The sequence below is a fragment of the Eptesicus fuscus genome, chromosome 3 (assembly GCF_027574615.1).
Source record: "Eptesicus fuscus isolate TK198812 chromosome 3, DD_ASM_mEF_20220401, whole genome shotgun sequence".
NCBI classification, from domain to species: Eukaryota; Metazoa; Chordata; class Mammalia; order Chiroptera; family Vespertilionidae; genus Eptesicus; species Eptesicus fuscus.
This window is the reverse complement of record NC_072475.1, coordinates 1,416,163-1,443,283: the sequence shown is the minus strand read 5'-3', so window position 1 is coordinate 1,443,283 and position 27,121 is coordinate 1,416,163. Positions and strand designations below refer to the sequence as shown.

At 50.3% G+C, this 27,121-nt stretch overlaps 1 protein-coding gene across 2 annotated transcripts in view; it reads left to right on the top strand.

Moving 5' to 3' along the window:
- Positions 1-21,030, top strand: part of PAXBP1 (PAX3 and PAX7 binding protein 1) — a 32,465-nt gene extending 11,435 nt beyond the window's left edge. The window contains exons 8-18 of one of the 2 annotated variants that reach the window (XM_054713439.1): positions 3,544-3,667; positions 6,814-6,913; positions 6,993-7,108; positions 8,721-8,920; positions 9,945-10,089; positions 10,669-10,790; positions 11,571-11,647; positions 12,012-12,078; positions 16,285-16,431; positions 17,873-18,027; positions 19,900-21,030. In XM_054713439.1, coding sequence (XP_054569414.1) covers positions 3,544-3,667; positions 6,814-6,913; positions 6,993-7,108; positions 8,721-8,920; positions 9,945-10,089; positions 10,669-10,790; positions 11,571-11,647; positions 12,012-12,078; positions 16,285-16,431; positions 17,873-18,027; positions 19,900-20,023 — 1,377 coding nt within the window. In that variant the 3' untranslated portion in view covers positions 20,024-21,030. Of the gene's footprint in view, positions 1-3,543; positions 3,668-6,813; positions 6,914-6,992; positions 7,109-8,720; positions 8,921-9,944; positions 10,090-10,668; positions 10,791-11,570; positions 11,648-12,011; positions 12,079-16,284; positions 16,432-17,872; positions 18,028-19,899 lie in introns of those variants that run through there. The other variant, XM_054713438.1, reaches the window with a different exon arrangement.
- The last annotated feature ends 6,091 nt before the right edge of the window (positions 21,031-27,121 follow it).

The following is a 27,121-nucleotide window of genomic DNA, read 5'->3' as shown; positions in this document are numbered from 1 at the left end:
TCATGTCTGTATTGCTCAGAATGTATCGCTGAATTCGACTTTAGACGTGATGAAAGCCATGCTCCGTTTGCCTCACTTCGTTAGTGGCTTTGTATCGTGGGGGCAGATATGCCGCCTTTGTTGAAAACAAAAAAGATGACAGCACATTTGCATCAGCCACTGGCCAGGCCTGCCTTAGTGTGACATAGGTGATTGGCCTGCCCCGGTTGTCAGAATGGAAGGGACTCGCCCAAAGGGATTAATTTCTGTGGGTCAGGTTTAAACTCGTCTTGAAGCTGTCTGTACAAGCAGCTCCAAATGTGCACAAAGTTGCAAAACAATAGTCGTTTTTATTTTTCCCTAAAGTTGCTCACCTTTGCTGCTCATGGTTTTCATCCAAATCAGCCTGTGCTTCATCCATTTCAGAAACCATTCATGGCATAGTGTCCTCTAAGGTCTCATGTCTTCCAGGTTCTGTCCTTTTACTGGGAAGTTCAGTTTTTTAGTGTGATTTATGCTTTTATAATTGGCTGTATAGAAAAACCCCTTTTCTCAAGTGACTTCTGGATTGCTGTTTCCTCTTTACGATAGAGCTGCTGTCTGATGGCTTGGTTTGGAAGCATTTGTGGACTTTGCAGCTCGGTCTTTAGAGTGCGCTGAGGGTGGTGTCTGAACATCCCGGGGCCTCTGAGCTCCGGCGGGGCAGGGTGGAGGCCCCTTTCCCAGCTCTTGGCTGTGTGGCCTGGCGCAGACTCTGAGCGTGTGGTAGGGTTAGGTGAGTATTTTAGCCTGTTGTGATCTCCCGGTGACTTCAGCACTGAAGCCGAGGCTGGCAGGAGAGCCCGGCCAGACGCTTCCTGGGTCTCGGCTCCAGCCAGGCCGTGGTCAGACCCGGCTGAGGCAGCATCGCCAGGCCCCTAGGACTTGCCCCCTGGTTTCTGGAGGAGCAGCCACAGCTGAGCTGTGCTGCGTCCCTTGTGGCAGATGGGAGGCTTAGGGTGCAGGGTGGGAAAGAGACACGGTGCTCTGTGCAGGGGCCGATGTAAGTGTCAGAGCTGGTGGTGTCTCTCCTACCAATACGCCTTTGACCCCGGGGCGTGGTGGGGCTGGAGAAAGGACCTTCCTGAACCTGCCTGGAGGGAGGCTGGTCCCTGAGGAGCTTGGAGTCGTTGGGCTTTTTCTTTGGACCTTCATGTGCCTTCCCTGCTTGGTCCCCGCTCCAGAGCAGCCTGCTTCAGCCTGAGGGGTCAGAGGCACCGAGGACTGGTTTGGGAGCAGATCTTAGTCCTTGTGTGTTATACAGTGACTACGTTTTAATAGAAAGATGTAGATAATTCCCCTTTTAAAGACGAGTATTTTATTTCATTTTGACATTTTCATATACATTCAATTTTAAGAGATTCCTGCTGAGTGAATAATCTCCTAAGTTGTCATCTGGGAAATATTTAGAACATTTGGGTAGATCTGAGTATTGATTTTAGTAATATTATAACTATTGTTTTGGGTAAGACCATAAAAAGATCAACATTCCTTAGTTTTTTTCTTTTGTTATAAAAGTTTTAAGTGATTTTGATCTTAGATTTTTAATTATCTGCAGATCATTTTAAGTTTCCATTGTTTTGTTTCTCTATAGTCATCTTCCTTCTTATGTTTTCACCTTATATTTGGTCTTGAATAATAATAATCAATAATAACAGTTTGGAGAGGCTAAAGATTGTTCATGGTGCTTACTCTTGAGATCAGTCCGTACTGTTAAAAACCGTGAGTGAGAGCTGAAAATGCGCCTCAGGGCTGTGGTTCTCAGTAGGATTCTCTGGGCGCGGTTAAAGACATTCCAGTTACCTGAGCAGGAAAATCGCATTATCGGCATTTTCGCTAAGTTGAATAATTAAATCCTGTCCCCCGCTACGTCAGGTAGGGGAGCGTTCAGTGGCCAGACCGGAGGAGTGCCCGTAGGTACATGGGGGTGTGTGTGGCCGGCCTGGTCAGAACAGCCGCAGCCATTGCTTCAGAAGCCGGTGGGAGTCCACTTTACAGGTGGTCGCTGGCTCAGCTGTCGGCCATAGTCAGTGCAGGTGTGGGACCCGCTCCCACGGGGAGGCGTGTCAGGATGAAGGACTCACTGGGACCTTCCCGCCCCCGCAGCTGCTCTTGCGATGGGGTCGTGGCAGCGTGTGCCATTGCTTTTGTCACGTCTGTGTCCCACCTGCCTTTTGTTTCCATCGCAGTCTGTCCGTCCAGGAAGCTGCTGCCACACCTGGGCCAGTGCCCGGGCTAAATCATGTGTTTCCATTCGCACCAACCACCGGGGAACTGGAGTTTCTGGTTTCCTCCGGCATCTGCGGTGGTCGTCAGTGTTTTGTGAAAGTTTCGTAACATTTGGTTATAAGATAAGGTTATAAAGAGACCTTTTCTTCTGAAGATTTTTTTTAATGTATTTTATTGATTTTTTACAGAGAGGAAGGGAGAGGGACAGGGAGTTAGAAACACTGATGAGAGAGAAACATTGATCAGCTGCCTCCTGCACACCCCCCACTGGGGATGTGCCCGCAACCAAGGTACATGCCCTTGACCGGAATCGAACCTGGGACCCTTGAGTCCACAGGCCGACGCTCTATCCACTGAGCCAAACCGGTTTTGGCTCTTCTGAAGATTTTTAAATTGATTTTTAGAGAGAGGGAGGGAGTGAGAGAGAGAAACAGATGTGAGAGTGAAACATCGATAGGCCGCCTCCTGCATGCCCCCCAACCGAGGATGGAGCCCACCGCCCCGGCATGTGCCCTGGCCGGGAATCGAACCGGCAGCCTTTCCGGGCACAGCATAGCGCCCAGCTAAGGGAGCCACCCGGCCGGGGCTGCTCTCTTCTTCTCAGTGAGGTCTTTTTTTGTCAGCTTTTGTGTTCTGTGTGAGCCACGGAGAGTAACTGAAAAAGTTCGTGGCTCTGTAAAGTGACAGTTCACGTGAAGACTTACTTTATTTTATTATGAAGGACGGACACACAGGAGGGGCTTTGTGGCGCGTTAGTGAGCCAGAGTGTTACTGGCCGGACTAACGTGAGCGAGGGCCGTTTCCCTGGGAGGTGGAGAGAGCGGCAGTCAGGCCTCTGAGGGAGGAGCGGCTTATGCCTGAGGGCTTAGCCCCGTTCTCGCCTGCGCAGCACCCAGGCTTGGTGTCAGGGAGGAGGGGTTATTGAAAACTAGGAGACTGCGGGCAGACGTGCCGCTGGGAAGTTACAACTGGACGTGAAGAGACTGCCAAGGACTTGATTCCAAAGAGAGGCGATCGCACGTCTGCATCTCTTCACTAAGGTTGAAGTGTTGAGTCTCCTAACCAAACCTTTGCTCCAGGAACTAGGCACCGGACATGCTAGCGCCGTGTGTGGATTAAAAAGTGATGTTTCCTGAACAGCCTAGAACTAACCGCATTGCTCTTGGTGCCCGCTGGGGACTGGTGATGTTCTGTCCTTAGAGGGGACTGGTTCAGAGACCCGGAAGTAGTGTGGAGCCCTCAAGGACGTGCGCAGCTGAGGAGCTGGGTGTTACGGAGTGTGTTGTATTTTCACAGGTGCCACTGATTAATGAACTTGAATCAGCAATACATCAGCTGTACAAACAGCGAGCTTCCCGCCTTGTCCAAAGACGACAAGATGATATTAAAGATGAATCTTCGGAGTTTTCAAGCCATTCAAGTCAGTCCATCTTGAAGGTTTTTATTATTCATTAAACAACCTTGTTTACTTAGTGCAGCCTAATTGAAAATTAGATCTCAGAGCATCTTTTTTTTTAAATAAATGAATTCCCTTGCTCTTGTGTTAGATCTAAAAACTATAACAGCATGTAGCTGCGTTGTGTTTACAAATACTGCTTCATAAAGGAGCTCAAGAACTTACTCTGCCTCCGCCATCTTACTCTCCCTCGGGCATATTGTTATTCTCTGGAGTTCGCAGAGACATCCCAGCATTCATCTTAAAGCCACTGTCCGTTTGGCTCTGAATGATTTTTGCCCCCATTTTCATCCTGCCAGTGGCCGCAGTGCAAACGCCATGGCTGCTCACAGTGAGAGAGTCTGCATGAGGGACTGGAATTTGGGGGGCAGACGGGTTTATTACATAAATGAGTTTTGAGCTTCACCCCTTGGAGAAAGCAAATTTTTTGTATTTAAAAATCATTTGTATTTTGCAGTCTGTCATATACTACACTAGGATTTTTAGTAAGTCAGTTGGTACCTCTATTTCTTGAAATATTGGTGTGAAAATTAGAAATTGAATTTCCCCTCTTGCACTGTGATGAGTGTTTTGGAAAACCAGAATGAATAGGAAACCTCTTACTCACGAGCTTAGTGAGACCCTTTGGCCAGGTGTCTACAAGTTTTCATTCCGTTTCCACGGCCCTCCACGTTGGGCGCTGGAATGGGAGTTCTCCCAGCCGGGCTGCTGGTGGCTCTCTGTCATCTCTGTTCCCGAGCCAGCAGGTCCAGGGGGAATGTGCATGGGAATTGCCCGGGCGTTCATTTAAATGCAGGTTCCCGTCCTTACGCGGTGCTGGCTAGGCCTTGGATGGCGGCAAGTCACCTGCATGTTCAGCCCCGCCCCGGTCCTGCGCGGCTCAGGGCCCTGGTGCCTTCTCCCTGAAGACCAGGCTTTGTCCGGGGAGGCCCTGGGGAAGCCGCCCTCCTGGTGGTTTAGAGCATCGTGACGAGGTGGTGACAGAGGTGGGGACGCGGCCCCCGCAGAGTCAGACTCGGGTGACGCCTGGGCACGTCTGGGACCTTTTATTTTTGCCCCTAAGTTTAAATTGGCGTTCTGTGCCGGCGCCTGAGTGACAAGTGCACCTCCAAGGCCCTTTTGGTCCAGACGGAAGCAGCATTCTGGGGCAGGTCCCAGCCGCCAGCACGCCTCCCCCCACGGGGAGTGGCTCCCTCGGAGGGACCGGTGTGCGCTGCGCCCTTCCTCAGGCCCTTCCTGCCTCGCGGCCGTTCTGCGCCGTTGGAGCTCCTTACGTACACGGAATGGGAAGGAGGCTGGAGTGGTGCTGTATGCTAATCAGACGAGAGTTGGAAATTGGAAGGTAATGAGAGAGTGAAAAAAATACTGCCCTAGAGGAAGTACTCATTGCCAACGATTGGAGGAAAATTACCTGGGGCACGGAAGTACTAATTCCCTTTCTGATCTTTATAAACAAACAAGCCAGAGTTCATCTCTTTCCATTTGCAAACACTTGTCACAGTGACTGCAGGTGGTTCTCACAGAAATGCCGGGCTGTCACGTGAGCCGCCAACTCACACCCCCCTCAACATAGGTATTTCATACGACCCATAAATACGGCAACATTTAAATACGTGTCATAGTAATGAGTATTCTTTAAAATAGTTCTTCAATGAAGGGTCCCTCTTAAAGAGGCAGGAATTGTTTTGTGGGTTGGGAACTCACCCGGCAGGGAAGGCTGGGCCTCTGTGTCCTAGACTCACCCCTTTATCCTTTGTGAGAGCTGGAGCACCCTTCCTGCTGTCTGAGCTGTTTTGAAATATGAATAAAAAGCCCAGTAAGGAAGTCAGCTTTACAAACACCACGGTCTAGAAGAGTTAGGTGGGGCCGGGTAGAGAACGAGTCCTTGTTTTTATTGTTCCTGTTGGTGACACATGGTGGGGGCAGCGGCTACGCTTGCTGTCATTTCGCACGTGATCTCCTCTCACCCTTGGTGGTTTCCTCCCCGCTGCCGTCGGAGCAGGTCCTTGAGTGTTTGGCTGTGACGCTGTAGGCACTTTCCTCTTGCTCACAGCAGGTAGCCTGTGGTGAACTGACGGGGTTAGTGAGGACTGACTGTGTCACAGGACGTCGTGGTGCGGAGCTCAAGTGTAGATGAGGAGGGATTGCAGCCAGACGCTCAGAGATCCGAGGATTCTTTTCTGGAGAAAGAATGGGTTTGGAGAGAAGACCCTGAGACAATCTTGGGCCCCAACAAAAGAGTTGAGTTTCTCCCCAGCGATCTGACGGAGATGGCTGTGTTAGCTTCCCCGTGTCCACAGACCTCCCGTCTTTATGTGAGGTAGCTGGTAGTCAGAGCCCCCCAGGCAGTGCAGGTGGCAGGTCACCTTAACTGATCTTGGGGGGACAGTGAAAGGTCTCCCACACGGAAGGCAGGCAGAGGATGCTGAGGAAAGAGTGTTGTAAGAACAAGAACCGCCTCATGGAAACTAAAAATACGGTCATTGGAAATAAATTTAAATAGGCAGGTTGGAAGCTAACGCTAAACAGTTGCCCTAGAAAGTTAAGAAAAGAGAGATGAGAAATAGGGAAAGAAGGGAAAGAAGGAAGCTGCTTTAAAAGAGGAGTGTGAGAAGCGGAAGTCGGTGCTGATAGATAGTTTCAGTGTACATGTTGATTCTGCCCTGGTTCTGGAAGTGGTAATAGAGAACACAGTGCTGCACAGCAGAACCAGAATACATGGTTAAACTGCGGCAAAGCTGTTTTCACGTCCTACATGTGTTTTTTTCCTGTCATTTCATGTCATTCAACATGTCTTATTTGCCCTTTGCAGAGTTAATGCAGATTTTTTATTTGGTCGTCATGATCGCATCAGCTTCTGTGACTTAGAGATAAAAATAGGGATTGAATCCATCGCACTCACGCAGGGTCGTTGAACTTACTGCTCTGCTCCTTTTTGTGAGGACAGCGATAGGAGGTTTGCCGGGGGCTGGAAAGCGATCTGGTGACCGTGAGGCTGGCAGACCCTGCTGTTGAGATTAGCACGCGGTCTGTCGTGTGGCTGATTCTGTGCAAACTCTTTCCTCCGGGGGTGGAGAAGGGTTCTCACTGTGACCGTTGTTGTTTTACAGATAAGGCTCTCATGGCACCAAATCTCGATTCCTTTGGGCGAGATCGGGCCCTGTATCAGGAGCACGCAAAGCGGCGGATCGCAGAGCGCGAGGCCAGGAGGTACCCGGCGCCTGCTGCTGGCGGCGTGGGCAGGGCGGCAGCTCTCTGGTCGGGTTTGAACTCGGTGTTTGTTGTTTAGGACTCGGCGGCGACAAGCCAGAGAGCAAACGGGGAAGATGGCAGATCACCTGGAAGGCCTTTCCAGTGACGACGAGGAGACGTCCACAGACATCACGAACTTCAACCTGGAGAAAGGTCAGCCGTTTGTTTGGGAATGAGACTGGTCAGTTTGGTTCCTGCTGGGGTGTGGCCTCTGTTAGAGCCCATTGTGCAAACGTGACCCGTTTTTACGATGAGCATCGTGATGAGTTCTCAGACTAGTCGTGGCCCTTGTCGTGGGGTTGACGGAGCACTTGCAGAGCGAGTGTTGCTGAACTTCAGAACCGTAGGACCTAAGTGACAGCAGTGGTGTCAGGTCCCAGGGCGCCTGCCTTCCGGAAGGTGAGCTGGCGGTGGAGCCGCAGCCCTGGGGACACTCCCGGCCTGGGAGCCCCGAGTAATTCCCACCAAGAGGGAGGTTAGTCTGCGCCGGGCTTTTCCAGAGGGTCCCCGAGTAGAAGCCCTTGCCGGCTCCAGCCCTCTCGGGACTTTTTCGTGGTGAACTTTTCTAACAGAGAAAACTCAGCAGGACAGCACAGTGGTTACCGCGCACCTGTCCCCAGGCCCACCGTGTCACTCCTCCGCCAGGTTTGCTCTGTCCCTTCCTGGATGGATGTCTGTCTGAACGTGGTGTTTGCCGAGCCATTGGAGAGTCACCCACACATCCTGCCGACACCCCTTACAGCTTCAGGGTGTGTCTCTGAGACAAGTGTGTTTTTCCTGAATCACAATGCCATTCACACCTAGAAAATGAACCAACGTTTCTTAACACCATCTGTGTCCTCATCAGCCCCCACAAAATTGTGATACCTTTTGTGAGTTATTCTGTGTTTTCCAAACCAGGACCAGCATTTGGTTGTTAGCGCTTTTTTCCTGGAATTAATGAATATCCACCCGCACTTGACACACACACACACTCTCCTGTTATCCATCGGCTTGTCTCAGACTTTCCTTTTGAAAAGGGCAGGCTGCTCATCTTGCAGAGTGTCCTGCAGTCTAGACTTGTCTGTTTGCTCGTGGTACTAGCGTGTTCCTCTGTTCACTGTATTTCTTGTAAACTGGAATCTAGTTCTGAGCCCTTGATTAGATTGAAGTTACTGTTTTTTGGGTAAGAATACTTCATACAAAATGCTGTTTGTTGTTGCATAATAACAGCTGACCAATGTCAGATAGCCCCACTATTGGCGTGTTAGATGGATTTTGAGAAGTAGGTTGTCACACTCAGATCCCCATTGGAAAGACTGCCCTTTCCCAAGTCATCTGGGGCATCATGTGGCCTTTCCCTGAAAGACCCTCAGCGCTGTCACTGACTCTGGTCTGTGTCGGCATCGCAGTCTTGGAAAGAAGCGGCTCTGTGGGTCACTGATGACCGTGATCTGTGGACTGCAGACTAGCAGCATAGTTGGTACTTTATGTGGTTACTCGCTAGGGTACCATGGTAACTGAAGTTTGAACTGAATTGTTGGGGGACAGGTGATATTTAACTAAACCGTACAATAGCAAATGGTACGTACTGGAGCCGGGCAAAAGAAAGGGTGCCTGCACTGTGGGGTGAACCTACACTCCCCTGTGTATCCCTCCCCCTAAGGGTAGTGAACAGGTAAGACTCGGTAAGGAGCCAGGCTACAAAGAAAGCGCTGCCACATTGACCTGTGCTTTCTCTGTTACATACTGAGCCATGTCCTCTGCGGGGTGGGCTTGTTTTTAGATCGCATTTCAAAGGAGTCCAGCAAGGTTTTTGAAGATGTCCTGGAGAGTTTCTACTCGATCGACTGTATTAAATCCCAGTTTGAAGCCTGGCGTTCGAGATACTACACGTCCTACAAGGATGCTTACATTGGCCTGTGTTTGCCCAAGTTGTTCAACCCCCTCATCCGGCTGCAGCTTCTCACCTGGACTCCTCTTGAGGTGGGTGGCTCTGTCACTGCCTGAAAGCCACGTGCCCGGGGCCTGGGAAATGCTCATCTCAAAGCTAGAGATGGGCGCTGAGCTAAACCTTCCTCGGGAGAGCGTGCAGGGCTGTGGTTGGCGCCGACTGCAGCGGGCCTTCACCGAGGACCTCTCTTGTTATGCTCCACTCTTCTCGAGAGCACTCTGCTGCTTTCCAGCAAGGCCTTCCTCAGCCACTAAATTTACATGTGAACACGCGTGGGAAGGAAGAATTGGTCCGTTGAGCCTGAGCTTAGAGCCTCATGGGGAAGCGCAGTGAGGCAGGTGTGAAATGCGGGCCCGAACGAATGAGCAAGGTGATAAGTCCAGGAGGTGGAATCAGTAGGCCTGCTGGCCTCGGATCTCAGAGAGGAGACTAGACCTGACTACATATGTCTAGTGGTTGTGTTTAAGATAGGGTTTTGGAAGTTACCCACATATGAATGGGCGTGAATGTGATTGGTTGGGTTGAACGTTTAAACGGGAGTGAAAAAGAATTGAGGTTGAAGCTCTGGAAACGATTGAAAAAAAATGTGAGCTCTAGAATGATCCAGCTCACAGCCCCCTGTCGCTCTTTGCCAGACCTATGGAGTGTCCCCCGTGCATGTGTATGTTAGTACACAGCACAGGCCTGTGAGGACCGGTGTGCACGTGCACGTGTGTGTTAGTCCACAGTACACAGTACACGGCCAGGGCTCCTGAGGACCTGTGTGCATTCTGTTCTCCAAGTGTAGCTCCCTCTGCCCCGCAGCTCCCTGAACCCAGTTTCTGTCCCCTGAGCTCAGCAAGTCCTTACCCGGCCTGCAGCCCCCACCCTGCCCGCCTGATGGGCAGCTCTCCTCGTCCGATGCCCGTCTTCCAGGGCCGCGTCCTTGACCACCTGAAAGCGGGTTTCCTGTCCTTCGTCCGGGTGCACTGTGTGTGACTGAGGTGAACTCCTGTGATGGCTCCAAGCAGCTGCCGCCTCCGTTTCAGTGTCGGTGACCTTGTTACCCTTTCGTAGGCCAAGTGCCGGGACTTTGAGAACATGCTGTGGTTTGAGTCGCTGCTGTTTTATGGCTGTGAAGAGCGCGAGCAGGAGAGAGAGGACGTGGACATCGCGCTGCTGCCCACCATTGTGGAGAAGGTGATCCTCCCGAAACTCACAGGTAGGGCTCTCGTCACGCGTGTTCCTCATGGGCGGTCATTATCAAGGACAGTTACCCCGGCCGGAGCAGCTCAGGGGAGATGCCTGTCTCTACCTGGACTGGAAGGCCATCTTGGAGGGGCCTGGAGTTGGGACAGTAATTGATCCAGGGACAAGTTTGAGAGACCTTTAAAGACTGCCTGAAACAAAACATAAATTTGGGGGCATATGCATTTTTCTGGAGAGCAGTTTCATTACTTTCATCTGTTTCTCACGAGATTAGAAATACTTGATGCAGGAACTGATTGAAAGTATTAAATATAAGTTTCAGCTTTTTTAGTTAGAAAGTCTTGGTGCTGGGACAATGTTTCTTAGGGTATTGAAATCTTTCCCCCGAATTAATTTTCACTGGTCAGCAGAAAATGGAGGAATCTCTCCCCTCTCACTTCTCCTAACCCCCGGCATTCCCCAGGTGTATGACAAGGGACAGGCTTAGCTCTAGAGAAGCAGACGGCCACTGCGTGAGCGAGGCAGCTCGGCGTCGGGTTTCAGCCGGCTGCAGTTGGCATTGCGTCTGAGCACCTTCTCCCTTCCCTCACAGTGATCGCGGAAAGCATGTGGGACCCCTTTTCCACCACACAGACGGCAAGGATGGTTGGGATCACGTTAAAGTTAGTAAACGGATATCCTTCCGTAGCGAATGCAGAAAACAAAAATACACAGGTAATGTCACTACTATCTTGGGAAGGTGTTTTGCTTTTGTTTTTTTGTTTGTTTTCTTCTTTTGAAAACAACAGGAGTTGAGAGGATGAGGGGAATGTTGTAAGTCAGCTAGAAAGCGGTTCTCCCGCGTGGGCCTCTGGTCCTCTAACGCCTGAAAGGCACCAGCTCCGAGCTTATGGTTCGCAGTTGGAAGTCTGCATTGGCAGGTGCTGTAATGAGTCCAGATACCCCCTTAGTTTGACTGTTCTCACCCTCTTACCGCCCCACCCCACCTCCCAGTGGGACTGATCAAATATCCCTGTAAGAGCTGTATTGTTAGGGAAAATAAAAATGTAAAACTACTAGAATAGATAACAATTGATTATGTAAGTGCTAAAATGTTTAAATAGCGTGTAAAACCACTGGGTATTGTTTCATAACTAGTTTCCAAACTTCAAATTGCTGTTCCCCTCGGGCATTTGTGTGCGTTTAGCCAGAGAAAAGGCGCTCTTGTCCTGGTCATGTTTTCAGGGATGTCATTTCGAGCAGGACCGGTCGTGTGCCTGGTCGCTGTCTTTGCACACAGGTTGAGGCTTGAAGGGCTCTGAGTGGCTTTGCTGCCTTGTCGTTGAGGCGGGACTAATGGGAGAGTGGGTGCTGGGACCTCAGGGCTGTCAGTGAGGAAGGGGAGTCGGAGAAGAGAGTCCACTCTCAGTTGGTACTTCCTTCTCTGAGTTGGAATACGGCTGATGAGTCTTACCGCCACCCTCACCGCAGTGTGTGATGTTTGTACCTCTGTAGGTGTATCTGAAGGCACTCTTGCTGAGAATGAGGAGAACTTTAGATGATGATGTATTCATGCCCTTATATCCCAAAAAGTAAGTAACAAGGAACTCCTAGGAACGTTAAGGATGGTGACAGTCTCCGTTACCTTCCAGAGAAGGCTTCTGGAACTTGGAAAGACGAGCGGTCGCTTAAAATACGCACTTGACCTCTGTGATGGGAGCCTGTCGCCGAGGAGACAAGCTCAGAGGGACATTGTCCCTTAGCTAGAACAAAGCGGATGATGCTTTGTTCTCCCTCCGAGTCCAAAATACATTCCCATTACTTCATAAGATTATTATAGTTTGAAATGTTTAGTTACTTCTTTTGCTTACTCACCTTCCTTGTGGAAGAATTCTCTTCTGGGAACCGTGGTGCTGTCTCTATGAAACGCTTGAGCGTGGTGTGTTTCTCTTTCAGTGTCTTAGAAAATAGAAACTCTGGGCCTTACTTGTTTTTTCAACGACAGTTTTGGTCTTCAGTTAAGGTATGTATGTGGTATCCAAAAGATTTCAGATTTGCCTGACTTTATATATTATATCTTGAAAATTGTTTTTATGTTTGATGAACTCCATGGGCTTAGATCTGTGTATACACAAAGTCTCCATTTTGCAAGATGATTTTCTTCCAGAAGTTTATTCAGGTTTAATGTTTCCATAGGAGAAAATGAAGTAAGATGCAAGCTAGTCAGCAAAATGCCTTGTTAACCAGTTTATTCAGAAAGTAGCACTCGGCACCGAGTGTGGGGAATAAGGCGCCCAGTACGGAGAAGTGGAGCCTTCCTGCAGTTCGCCATCCGCAGGGCCGACCGGGGTGGGGGGGCGGGAGTGGGGGGACCAGGCACCTCCGGTGGAGAAGGACCAGTGCACGGAGACCCTTTCACCCCGAGGAAGCCATATGCGAGTTATTAGACCCTGAGGAAGCCATATGCAGGTTATTAGACCCTGAGGAAGCCATATGCGGGTTATTAGACCCTGAGGAAGCCATATGCGGGTTATTAGACCCCGAGGAAGCCATATGCGGGTTATTAGACCCTGAGGAAGCCATATGCGGGTTATTAGACCCTGAGGAAGCCATATGCGGGTTATTAGACCCTGAGGAAGCCATATGCGGGTTATTAGACCCTGAGGAAGCCATATGCGGGTTATTAGACCCTGAGGAAGCCATATGCGGGTTATTAGACCCCGAGGAAGCCATATGCGGGTTATTAGACCCTGAGGAAGCCATATGCAGGTTATTAGACCCCGAGGAAGCCATATGCAGGTTATTAGACCCTGAGGAAGCCATATGCGGGTTATTAGACCCTGAGGAAGCCATATGCAGGTTATTAGACCCTGAGGAAGCCATATGCGGGTTATTAGACCCTGAGGAAGCCATATGCGGGTTATTAGACCCTGAGGAAGCCATATGCAGGTTATTAGACCCCGAGGAAGCCATATGCGGGTTATTAGACCCCGAGGAAGCCATATGCGGGTTATTAGACCCCGAGGAAGCCATATGCGGGTTATTAGACCCTGAGGAAGCCATATGCGGGTTATTAGACCCTGAGGAAGCCATATGCGGGTTATTAGACCCTGAGGAAGCCATATGCAGGTTATTAGACCCCGAGGAAGCCATATGCAGGTTATTAGACCCCGAGGAAGCCATATGCGGGTTATTAGACCCCGAGGAAGCCATATGCGGGTTATTAGACCCCGAGGAAGCCATATGCGGGTTATTAGACCCTGAGGAAGCCATATGCAGGTTATTAGACCCTGAGGAAGCCATATGCAGGTTATTAGACCCTGAGGAAGCCATATGCAGGTTATTAGACCAGAGGCATCAGGAGGAGGGACCTTGAGGGCAGGGGAAGGTTCGCTGGAAGAATAGAAACCAGGGTGGCTCAAGGGAGGGAGGATGAGGCAGGAGCACCAAGTCCTAGGAAACTGGTCTGCACACAGTCACACTGACTCCGTGTATAGTCCTGTTGGTTCTGATGCATGAATTCAGTCATATGCTCACTACCCAAATCAAGACATATAACACTTCCATCATCCCCCGAAACTCCCCACGCCCCTTTGTGATCAAGCCCACCCTACACCCTGGCCACTCCTTTTTATGGTCCTACTAGAGACCCTATGCACGCATTCGTGCACTGGTGGGGTCCCTCGGCCTGGCCTGCACCCTCGCACAATATGGGACCCCCTCGGGGGATGTCAGACTGCTGGTTTCAGCCCGATCCCCGCAGGCCAGGCCGAGGGACTCCACCGGTGCACGAATCCGTGCACCGGGCCTCTGGTGTGCATATAAGATCTTTGGTTAATCTCTTCCTGTCTTTCCCCCTCCCCCCTTCCCTTTGAGATTCATCAGTCTGTTCCATGTTTCCATGCCTGTGCGTTGAGCGTCTGTCCCACAGTGGTCAGTGCACATCATAGCTAACAGTTGAACGGTCACTTAGGCTTTTATATATATAGATGGTTTACTTTGCAGGAATGTCTTATGAATGGAATTACACAGTCAGTAGTCTTTTGAGTCTGGCTCCATTCACTTAACATGCATCTGAAGTTTTCCAGTGTCCTGCCTTATCAGTAGGTCATTGCTTCCTATTGCTAAGTGGTAGCCCATTCATTGTTTAGTGGATACACCACTTTCTTTGTCTTTTTATCCATGCCTCAGTTGAGGGCTATTTGGACTGTTTCTGATTTGTGGTCATTAGAATAAAGCTACCATAAGTGTTCACACACAGATTTTCCTGGGAATCAGTTTTCATTTCACTTGGGCAAATACCCAGGCAAAGTTGTTTTCCAGAGCAACACTATGTTAGCGGTCCAGTTACTCCATTCTTCCTCACTCTCACCACGCAGTGCACTTGCTACTGCCAGCGGTTTGGCCGGCTGTGTTCGAAGTCCTTCTGTTGGGGGGATAGTGCATCTCGTACTATAGTTTGCAGCTCCCTAATGACTGGTGGTGCTGAGCATGTTTTCAAGTGCGTATTGGCCATCTCTGTGTGTAGTTTGGTGAAGTATCTGTTCAGACCTTTTGCCCATTTTTTAAAATTGGGTTTTCTTATTATTGAGCTTTGAGTTCTATATTCTAGATATACTAGTAAGTCCTTTATCGAATAAAGGATTAGAAAGGGTTTTTCTTTTTTTCTGCAATCTGTGGCTTGTCTTCATTTTCTTTTTTTGTTGTTGTTGTTTTATTTAGTTGTTTTTTTGTTTTTTTGAGTTGTGTGTTTTTTTAATCCTCACCTGAAGACATTTTTCCGTTGCTTTTAGATAGTGGAAGGGAAGGGGGGAAGAGAAGGAGAGAGAAAGAATCATCGATTGGTTGCCTCCCAAACATGCCCAGACTGGGTGGGAGAATTAAACTGCAACCCAGGTACATGCCCTCGACTGGGAATCAAACCTGATGTTCTAACCACCGAGCACACCAGCCAGGAGTGTCTTCATTCTCTTAACACTGTGTAAATGTGCAGAAATTCTTAATTTTGACGAAGTCCAATTTATTGGTTTTTCCTGTTATGGTTTGTGCTTTCAGTGTTCCAAGAAGTATTTGCCTAACACAAGGCCACCAAGTTTTTCTCTATGGACCTTCTATAAGTTCCCTCGCTTTAGGTTTTACTTTTATATATTACTTCTTATGTAGAGTGCGAGGCCTGTTTGAAGTTCATTTGTTGTAGCACTGCTTTGAAAAGACTGGTCTTTATTGAATTGCTTTTCACCTTTGTGTGTGTGGGTCATAGAAGGGTTTTTATAGCAAGAAGTGACATGAACAAATTTTTGGAGATACTGGGTTGAAGCAGGAAGGATAGTAATGATGGAAATGGAAGTGAGTGTTGACTGTGTATTCACTGTGAGCCAAGCTCTGGGCCACTCTTATGTAGATTATCCTGCTGGGTCCTCACGGGCCCGTGACTGTGACTGTGACGGACAGTGAGGCCGGTCTCCGGTGGGAGTGAGGGAGTCCAGCTCTGGCCAGGCTGGCTCGGCAGCAGCGGGGCCTGTGGAAGAAGGAATCCCTGATGCCCTCCGGCCTCGGGGGGGAGGATGAGTTCTCCTTCCGTTCGCATCTGGAATGGCACTAGCCGTGCACCATCCCTGGGAAAAGTAATCAGCCACGCCATTGCGTGCCCTGCTGGAGCCCTGCTGAGGAAGGCTGACCAGGGCTCCTGCCCACCGGAGTGATAGGAAGGAGGGGGGGCAGCTGAGGGAGGCGCAGAGGGAGCTGCGAGAGACGGGTAGACGGTGCAGCTGGGGTCACACCGCCTTGAGGGAGCGCTCAAGAAGGACAGCCCAGCGGCTGCCACACCAGTTGGCTGGATGTGTTACTACTCACTGAGTGAGAGATCCTGGGACGAGACATGGCGGCGGGTGGCGGGGCTGCGCTGGGTGATGGCGGCTCGCAGGTCACACGTGCTGAGCTGGCTGAGCTGGCGGAGCTGGAGCTGTCGGTGCCCTCGCTCAGGCCAGCCTTCCGAGCCCTGGTGAACACAGTGCTGCAGTCAGAAAGGGTGACGCCTCGATTAATTAACAATTAAAATGGAAATATTGGGTCGTTCTAGGAAGTATTTGGGCCTTTAAAGTGCTGTTAGGACTCTTGCAAGACAAGGTTCACTGTATTCTAATGGTGTTTTATTTGACTAATAATTAATTTATTTTGTACCTAATTGAATTGCTTGACATTGCCCTCACTATTTTTTTCTTCTTTCTAGCTCTTAGGGAATTTCCTTCAATGGTATGGCATTTTCTCCAATAAAACTCTTCAGGAGTTATCAATAGATGGCTTATTAAATAGATATATTCTCATGGCTTTTCAGAATTCAGAATATGGAGATGACAGCATAAAAAAAGCCCAAAACGTGAGTTAAATGACACATATTATCGTTTCCAAGGCACATACATTAACATGAATTGTTTTCTTTGTTTGAAGAGAAATTTGAGATTTTATAAAAACCCCTTTGATTTTTGGACTTAGTGTGAGGTTGACCCAGGTAGTTCCAAACAAACTAACACAGCATTTTTTGCATAAAATGTGTATTGTTGTATATGGGTAATTTTTTAACAGTTGAATGAATGCTATTTTGAATGTTACTAAAGAAATAGTTCATTTCCTAACTTAAGATATGATTTTTTTAATATTGCTTTTCCTACTTTATACAGGAGTTCCCTAATTTGTTCTTTTAAAAAATATTTTTTGAAACAGTCACAACATTAAGGCGGATTTGCGAGGGGAGTTTTTCCCGGGACGGGGTCGGGGTCTGTCTGTCTGTTGCCTGTGAGCATGGATGCTCTGTCTGTTGCCTGTGAGCATGGATGCTCTGTCTGTTGCCTGTGAGCATGGATGCTCTGCTCCGGGCTGCAGTGTAGCCTCCCTCCGCACCAGGAGCAGCTGATGCTCACACCTCTGCCCCGCGGCCCGGGAGCAGTCACAGTGATGAGGGGAGGAAAGACGCCCCGGCCGCCTGTGGCCATTGATCATCTCGTCTCTCCCGTCTCCTTTAATCTGGGGGACTCTTCAGTCTCGTCCTGGCCTTCGTCACCTTGACGTTTTCTAAGATGATAGGCCAGTTCTTCTGTAGAATGTCCCTCAGTTTGGGTGTCGGGTAATTTCCCATGAGATCCAGGTTCTGCCTCATTGCCAACGATTATCCCAGATTGCATCAGTGGCAGTCCTTCAGGTGGACTTCTGTGGCCTTCTGACATGTCCTCTCGTTTTGAGGGACACTGTCTTGCTTTCTGGCACATGATGCTCGGGCCCACCTGGGACTTGCTCAGCCCCAGCCCTGGGATCATCTCTCCAAGCATCCCTGGCTCTCTGTGGGCTCGGCCTCCTCTCTACCCGCGCCTGACTCCCTGGGGAGGGCTGTCCTCTCCCAGGCGGGACTCGGCCGCCCTCGCCTCTCGCAGGCTCTCGCGCTCGGTGCCCCCGGGGGAGCTCCCTGTGGTGTGTTTATGCTGCACTTGTTTTTAAACCACAAGCTGCTGATAAAGGAGCATCCGACCACTCAGGGCTTCTGGAAGGCTGGAGAGAGGAAATAAAGCCTTTGGTTATCAGTGTTAAGTCCCTAATGTACTTAAATGTGGGGCCAATCATTTGCCTTTTGCTTTGAGTACCTGACCTACGTGTTGAAGTAAAACCTCAGGTACGTTAAGGAAAATGATACAGTTACTGTAGATTGAAAGAATATCCCTCAAAGTTATTAGTTATATAAAGCCCAGTAGCAAGTCTTCTAGTTCGTATCTAGACTCAGATTTTAGACACTTCTGTGTATTCTGTTTTGTTTTGCATCTTCTCCATAGGTAATCAATTGTTTCCCCAAGCAATGGTTCCTGAATCTGAAAGGAGAGAGAACTATTCCTCAGTTAGAAAACTTCTGTCGATACCTCGTACACTTAGCCGATACGATTTATAGGAACAGCATCGGATGCTCTGATGTGGAAAAAAGAAACGCAAGGTAATTAGTTGTGATTATTTAATGAAATGGTGACCTCATCTTTACTTAATTGTTAGATTTAGTATTAGAAAATGGTTTAAGACATGCTTATATTTTACTTTAAACTGTACATTGACTTGGTCTTAGTAAACATTCCAAAAGTCTACATTATTTTCTGTTTCTGTGGTTTTACCTAATCTTTTTCAACAGGATATTTTATGAAGGCATAAAAAAAAGACTTCTGTACCCCTAACACAGACCGAAGGTCATCACTCGAGAGTTTTGGGGAGCAGCTGACACATAATTTTTATCCAAGGTTGCAAGAAAGGGATAAATAAATTGTGACTTCTTTTTGTGGACATTGTTTTGGATATTCGTGTACTTTTGGGATAAATATCTAAAAATAAAGAGTAAACAATAATTAGTATAATTTAAAAGACTTTTTAAAAATATATGTTTATATCATACCATTAATCATACCCCTTTCACAAAACCTATTTTTTTCCTCATTCCTCTTCCATGTAAAAGAACCTTATTTTCCAAAGAGAAATTTTGCTCTATTTTATGATAAAATTAAAGGCGAAGTAGGTGTGGCTCCGCTGGTGCAGTGTTGTCCCAGGTTGGGGCTCAGTCCCCTTTGGGGGGCGTGCCGGAGGCAGCCCATCAGTGTTTCTCCCCCTCCTCCTTCCTCTCTAAAATCAATAAAAAATAAAAAAAATTTAAGGCAAAGTAGGTAGTAAAGATTTTCATGTTAAAATTCTTTGGCAGGTAATTTTGCTTTGTATCTTAATTCTATTTTCTGTGTTGGTGGTTATTAGCACTATTTCTTCTCACAGTGTTACATTTTCTTAGTGAATTCTGTCTACTTTTTAAAAATTGATTTCAGAGAGGAAGGGAGTGGGGGGAGAGCGATAGAAACATCAGTGATAAGAGAGATTCATGGATTGGCTGCCTCCTGCACACCCCTCACTGGGGATCAAGCCCAAAACCCAGGCATGTGTCCTGACCAGGAATCGAACCCTGACCTCCTGGTTCATGAGTCGACATTCAACCACTGAGCCAGCTGGTCGGGCTGTGTCACTTGTTGACACTGTTTTTGTCTGGGGTGAAATATCCCCAGTGTGGGCTGTGCACAGAGAGCAGCTTTCTGCACCTGCTGGGCACAGTGCACGTAACATGCGCTCCACGTCGGTGGCCGTTTCACAGATGTTCGTCCTCTGCTGAAAGGCACTTCCTTCAGTTCTGTAAAGAAGAGACAACGCTAGTGTCACTTGTGTGACCACTCAGAAGTGCTTCCCACTAAGTGTTCACACAGCCCACGGCAGAGCGCAGTTCCCGGGCCAGCAGCACCAGCGTCACCCCGGAGCTGAGTCAGAAATGCAGCGTCTCGGGCCCGCCCACCTGCTGAGTCAGCTCTGGGCGGGGCCGGGGCCTGGTCCCCATCACTGGCTGTTTCTGCGTTTGCTAGAATGTGCGAGAAGGCAGAATGGCTTCCAGCCAGGATGCTGAGGAACCAGTGGGTTCCGGAGCCTGGGGATCGTGCTGGGTCTTGGGCGGTGCTGAGTGGACAAATGGCCCGGTTCCGGGGGTGTTCTGAGAGAGCACGCTGTTGGGGGAGGAACAGGGCAGGGCCTGGGCAATTGGGAAATAGATTGCTGCTTCTTCATTCTGGGCAGTAATGAAAATCCCTGATCTCCGTGAGATTTCAGGGTGTTTTTTTTAATGGGTAATTTAAATATGCTGTAGCTTGCTCATTTCTTTGTTTTCCTTTAAAAATGTATTCTTGGAAAAACTGATTGTAAAACCTTAAAAAAGGTCATAAAGTTAACAAATTTTCCCTTTAGGGCTTTTGTACTAATTAATGGGATGCTACTACATTTTTTTCTCTTTTAGGGAAAATATCAAACAGATAATCAAGCTCCTTGCAAGTGTCCACGCGCTGGATCACGCGGTGGCTGTCGCAGGCGAACACAACGTGAAGGAATTCAAGTCCTTGGTGGAAGGGAAGTCGGCCTGACACCGCACAGCCCACTTGCTGTAGTACCATTCCTCGTGTACAGACCCTGTATATATGTAAAGTTTCTTACACTGTAAATAGCGATTCTTGTTTTAATACAAAGAACATTAATATCCAATACTGTGTCCTTAAATGCGGTTTCTTCAGAATGAAAGGAGTTGAGATTATTTCTAGGAAGTTTTACGAATGTTTTCCTTGTTGCCTGTCATACTTTGTTTACAGAAGTATTTTATATGGTTATTCCAATTAACCCTCTCAGCTAATTGTTCTCTGTAAACAATGTGTGCAGTGTAAATTGTGTAATTAATGCATATATATATTTATACCACCATGAGTTACTTTCACTGGAAATTCGTGGTGTTTTTCTACAGAGTAAGCCTTTTAACAGCAGGAAGTTATTCCGGAGCAGATTGTCTTGGGAAGCCACTGTTGCAACAAAGGGCTGGCACGTGCTCAGGGTCCTCCCTGTGGGCAGCAGCGCGGGGGCTGCTGTGCTGCCCCCCGTTGCGGTCGGTGTGGCTTGATCCCTGGGCGGCGGCGAGCTCCTCCCGCATCGGCGCTGTGTCCAACTTGGGCTTCGTGGAACTCAACGTGCAACGTAGGGTTTTCAAAAGAATGTGGAAGTGTAATTCTTAAAAATAATAGACCCACAACCTAACTGCATGGTTTTGGGCTGACTCTCCTGGCTCATTCATGATTTTACTCCCTAAGCAGCTTACAAATACATGCATTTGAATTTGGTATCTGTCATTTTAAATCCCACATATGTGAGTTATAGATGCAATAAATAATACGCCTTGCTGGTTCGCCACACACCCAGGCGACTGAATATCCATGGTCTTCTATGCTGTTCATACGCGGTGTAAATACCCAGGGACTTGTTTCAAAGTTTATGCTTTCTGATTCTGTGATTTTCAAAAGAGGAACTTTTTAGAAATTAAGGACTATTGTTTGATAATGATATATGTAATTAAGCTTTAGCCAAGCATTAAATTAATTTTCACTTACGTCCTTTGTTGTATTTGCTGGGAACTAATTTCAGTTGGAGCGTTTCAGGTGAGTTACTGTAGGGAGACTGTTAGCACGTGTGCCCCGGGTCAACTCGGATACTAAGTAGGACAGTGCCACCTGCTCACTGCTCGGTGACGTTTGTATTTCCTGCGGGAGCACGGCTGACACCTGCGTGTTTTTTGGCTCTGCCCTAGTGGGTACTGAAAAGAAGTACAACGAGAACACGTGTGTTCAGCGCCCGTGGCATAAGAGGTAGAGGATGTGTGTAGATGACAGACACATCATGGTGCCTGACCTCTGTCTCCCACCCCACAGCCTGAGGACGCTCCTCGGGCTGCTGGAGGCGCCCTTGCCCGCCGGGAACACTGGGCACGCGGTCCTGGGACACGCCGCTCTCCTGGCGTCAGCACTGGCCTGAGCACCCGCCAGGGCCTTGGCGGGAGCGGTTCGCGCCCAGAATGCGAGATTCTCCCAGCTCAGCTCCGTCTGTTCCTGAACTAGCCGAGCGCCCTTTCTCACGCAGGGAGCTGTCAGACGGTCGGAGGGCGACATCCTAACAAAGCCCAGGTCCCGCCTCCAGTTTCTTCCTTCGGAGCAGTCTTCTGGTTAACTTCGAAACAGGTACCGAAGGCTTCTGGAAAGGAAAACTATTTTACCGTGACGGTGTAAGCCTCGGTCAGTCAGACTCCGGTTGTACCAAGTGATGGTGCCCCTCGCTGTCCCTGCGGATGCCACGGTCCAGTGGCCAGCACCCGCGGCTCTGCTGAGGGCTGTGCGGCCAGCTGAGCGTCCCGGTGATGTCCTGGGAGAACCCGTTCCCCAGCGTGCTCGCCCCGTCGGGGGAGCAGTCGCCGGGATGGCATTGGGGTACAAGGGCTTTAGACAAACTCGGTTTGGAAAAAGGAGGGGAGCTGGAGGAGGCCGGACCAGCCGGAGGCGTGGTGAGGGTGACGCGTGGGAAGGAGAGGGAAGGAGGTGGACGGTCTCAGACATGGGTGCAGGTCTAAGAAAGTTGCGGTAAGGCTGACGGAGCCCCTGCCCCAGAGCACCCCCTCGGCACCCCGCACAGTCACTGCGGAGACCTGAGGGCACGGCTGCGTCCTCACCGGCTTGTGATCAGGAAAAGGAGCGGCTCGTCACGCCCGGGCCGTGCACCCTGCCCGCAGCGATCCAGTCCCCGGAACTGGCCAAAATGCACGCGTCCTAAAGCAAGTACCTCCCTCCAGAGGGCGTACTAAAGGGTAGAATCCCCTCATTCTTCAAAAGCCGGGTTTACTGAAGCATCAGTTCTAACAGCGAAGTCTAAGTTATCTGACGTTCGAGCAGATTTGACAAATTCCTCGTTCTAAGGGCCACCTTTGCCCTGGCCGGTGTGGCTCGGAGTGTCGCTCCCGCGCACCGGAAGGTGGCGGATTCGATTCCCGGTCGGGGTGCGTGCGGGAGGTGGCAGCCCATCAATGTTTCTTTCCCTCCTTCTCAAATCAACTTTTAAAATGCTAATTCCCTTGAAACCATGAAGCCCTCCTAAATAAAAGCGGTCCAGGTTGGGGGGCTGCAGACTGCAGCTAAGACTGTAAGTTGCTACATAGTAGTGGTTCTGGGTTACAGGAACTCTCCTGGTCAAGGACGTTGCATTCCGGTCTCCGTTGAAGTAAATGAGGGTGAGAGCCATTTCTACCTGAGTGAGAGCAGCGACGTAATGTGTGACTGATGAGAGCCTCCCACTCCAACGGGCTGTCATCCAAAACCCTGTGCAGGTTGTCCTCCAGAGCTGAAACTCTGCACGCTGGGTGCCCACCACGGCGGGCAGGCTGGAAGGTATTCCACAGGGTTGGTCCTGATGGGCAGCACTTGGCCTGCTCAGACCTCTGGGCCCTCTGGGCTGGCGTGGTGAACCAGGAGGTCATGGGTCGATTCCCGGTCAGGGCACATGCCCGGGTTTTGGCTCCATCCCCAGTGTAGGATGTGCAGGAGGCAGCTGATCAATGATTTTCATCATTGATGTTTCTATCTCTCTAAAGTCAATTATCCTACCTAATAAAATAGTAATATGCAAAATGACTGCACCTTCGCTACGCCCAAGCCACGCCCACCAGCCAATCAGTGCAAGTATGCAAATTACCCAACAAAGATGGCGGTTAATTTGCATATGCTGAGGGAGGGAGGAGTGAAGACTGAAGACAACTTAGAAGGAAGAGGGAGGAAAAGCAGAAAGCAAGGTGGCTGCCAGAGGGAAAGCCCGGGTGGGGCGGGGTGGGCGGCAGCGGCGCGCAGGTGCAGGCGTGGGGGCCGAATCTGCGGCAGCGGCAGCGCACGCGGCCGCTTGCAGGATTCTTCCTGCAAATGGGCTACTAGTGTATATATATCTCCCTCTCCCTCTCTGAACTCAATAAAAATATTAAATACGTTATTTAATATTTTTATTGAGTTCAGAGAGGGAGGGAGAGGGAGAGAGAGAAACATCAAAGATGAGAGAGAATCATTGATTGGCTGCCTCCTGCATGCCCCCCACTGGGGATTGAGCCCACAACCCGGGCCTGTGCCCTTGACCAGAATTGAACCTGGGACCTTTCAGTCCTCAGGCCGGTGCTCTATCCACTGAGTCAAACCGGCCAGGGCAATATATGTTTTTTAAAAATAGAATCATCCAGCACCACAATGGCTAGCACAGCCTTTCTCAGAGGACTTACTGTGGTCCAGTTAAAAAGATCTGTTGGAACATACACCTTATATCCTCTACTTGATGATTCAAAGCACATGGTACACTACAGGATTTGACATCCTGTAGAAGCTATTTTAAGCTGCTTTACAGAAACACTTTGACCACAGAAGCTTCCCTTATGCATGTGACCTTCGATGTCCAAGTTCCAGAGGCGCCCGCTGGGCGGAGGCGCCCATCCAGTTCCAACAAGGAGCCTCCCTCCATGCTGACAGGTCCCCGCAGAGCCCACACAAACGGTAGCGCTCGCCCGTGTACCCGAAAAAAGCTGGCAACGGTCATCGGGTCAGACTGTTCATATTCTCCGATTTGCCAGACATCCTCTATCCCAGTGGTCGGCAAACTCATTAGTCAACAGAGCCAAATATCAACAGCACAACGATTGAAATTTCTTTTGAGAGCCACATTTTTTAAACTTAAACTTCTTCTAATGCCACTTCTTCAAAATAGACTTGCCCAGGCCGTGGTATTTTGTGGAAGAGCCACACTCAAGGGGCCAAAGAGCCGCATGTGGCTCGAGAGCCGCAGTTTGCCGACCACAGCTGTCGCATTTTAGATGAGAAAATGCAGGCTGTACGGAAAAGGTAAACAGCAAACATCTGCCAAAATTCATAGTCTGGTGACATAGCTGTTTTTATGTCATTGTTTGGGATAATCATTAGTAATTCCTAAATTGTTAATCCTAGCTGTAGTTTACTGGGGACAGACTTTTAGATTGGGCTATTTTTGACTTATAGAAATGGCAATTTCATGTTTCAAGCTGATAGAATTTGCCCGTAGGAGAAATAACTTGGTCAAAACTCAACATCTGTAAGTCAGGTGTTTGCTTTCAATTCCTTGAGGCTGTTGAAGCTGGTATCTGTACCACCTGCCTGGTATCAGCCCATCTCTGTGGGCCCTCGGAGCCTCGCCCGGAAGGGTGGGTGCGCCGCTTAACTGCGTTCTGTCAGCCCCAAAGACATTCTTGGGATTGGGTGAACATCTGTCCCGCTGTTTTCAAGCGTTACAAAGCACAAGGAAGTGTAAACGGGAACAGGGCACAAGAAAAGAGAAGAAAGTCACTAGTAAAAGTGGCCCTTGTGTTTTCAAACCGTGGGCCTGTGCTTATTTCATGACTAAACTGATCAGTTTTGAAAGGATCTGGAAAAGCCGTGAGCTTCTACTGTCCGTTCTAGGAATAAGAGCCCTGCTTTACCACACACACACACACACACACACACTCACACACACACACACACACACACACACACACACTCACTCACACTCACACACACACACACACACATTTTAATTTGAACAAATAAGAAAATTCCATCCTCACCCACTCCCTTGCAGTTTTCTCTGGAAAATGCAATCTCCAACTGAAAAGGATTCTCCTGGAAAGAAAGAACCGCCCTCAGGGCCAGGGGATTATCTTCATCTGAGTGTTATTTAGGCTGCTGTCCGCAGCCACTACAAGGAGCAAATAGTTTTTCTAAGGAAATCGTGTCAGGTTTTGGCCGGTGAGTGGAGCGGTGAAAGAGTGCACACCTGAGGGAGGAGAGAGATGCCAGAGGAAGTCTGTTTACTTTCCCCCAAGGGAAGGGCTGGGGCAGTGCTAACTAATACCAGGGCGGAATAAACACTGGCCTGCTCCTTTAAAGGGCGCCCGCTGCTGTTGCTAGGTGACAAGGAAGGGAGGGGGCCTGGGTCTGAGATAGTGGGGCGGTGTCTTATCAGTATCTGCCCACGCCTGTCAGACAGGCTTGGAGGGACGGTTATGAGGAGTTCTAAGAGGCTTGTTTGAAGAGGAGGAGGGAAGGGAACTTCCCACTAACTGGGGACTCCTTGGGGTGAATTACCCCCGAGTTGTGAAGATTGTCCCTGAGCGGGAGGGGGGGGGGTGCAGGAATGCAGCCTTGAGAGTGGCTGCTCTCGTCCTGCAGTTTGAACAGAGGGGCTGTCGGAATCAGGGGCGCCAACAAGCTCGGGGAAATGGCCAGGTGCCTCTGATAGATCGGGGAGCCTCTGATAGATCGGGGAGCCTCTGATAGATGGGGTGCCTCTGATAGATGGGGTGCCTCTGATAGATCGGGGAGCCTCTGATAGATGGGGTGCCTCTGATAGATGGGGTGCCTCTGATAGATCGGGGTGCCTCTGATAGATCGGGGAGCCTCTGATAGATCGGGGAGCCTCTGATAGGTCGGGGTGCCTCTGATAGATCGGGGTGCCTCTGATAGATGGGGAGGGCCACAGCCAGGAGAGAGGCCTTTTCCGTCCTCACACTCACAGCACCAAGTGAGCAGGCCCTTCCTTCTCAGAACCAAGTCCACGCGTGTGCGCACCTCCTGGTAAGAAGCGGCCTCTTTCCTACTGAGTGACACTTTCCTAATCAGGACCCTGGAACCTGGGTGGGGCCGGCTTCTCCAAAATGGGGAAAAACGACCAGTGGAGCCACTGGCCAGGCCTGGAGGGAACTGATCGGTGTGCCAGGCGGAATTTAAATCTGCTGGCGCTGCTGCAATGGAAGCTCGAAGGGGAAGAAGAAAGAGCAACTGCCAGGGAAACCCTTCCCCAGGGTGCTGGGGTTTGAGGTTTTCCATTCCTTTTGGGGGTGCTGGTTTTGACTTCGTTTCCATATTTAGATCTGTGAGGAGGAAGCAGTGAAAAGCCCTTAGGACGTCGCCCTTAGCCGGGGAGCTGAGAAAGGGGGGCGCATGGAAGGGAGGGTGGCCTTTAGGTACTGGGTTCCACAGCCAGAAGCGGGGCCACTCAGTGACAATGACGGCCGCCGGGGCCTCGGTGCCATCCGGGGGTGCCATCCGGGTCACCCGCGGACGGCTTTCCTGGGGCGCTCCCGACCGCCCCTGAGCCCCCCAAGTTCCAAAGCGGCGCTGCTGCTGCTTCCTTCCGCCCCCGGACGCTCAGCGACACCATGGACAGCTCTCCAGGCGCCGCCCCGCGGCCGCCTCGCCGTCCCCTCGCCCGGGTGCCGCGGGGGCGACACGGGGGGTCCTGGCACCTCGCGGCGCACGTGTCCGCACCCAGCCCGCAAGGCTCTCCCCGGAGGCCCCGGCAGCTCCGGGAGCCCACGCGCGGGCTGGGGAGGCCGATTGCCCGGCACCCCGGGCGGCGGGACCTGCCGCTGCGGTCGGGGACCCCGCCGAGCGACGCCCGCTGCGCGCGGAGGCGGCTCCCAGCCACCCCCGCCCCCCGCCCCCGCGCCCGGCAGCAGGGCGCCCCGAGTGGGCGTGGCCTCCCTGACGCCCGCCCCCGCCCGAGCCTGGCCCCGCCCCCGCCCGAGCCTGGCCCCGCCCCCGCGGTGCAATGCGGAAGCGCTGGGTCTGCTGGACCGGAAGTGACGCTTCCGGCGGCGGCCCGGGCGGCGG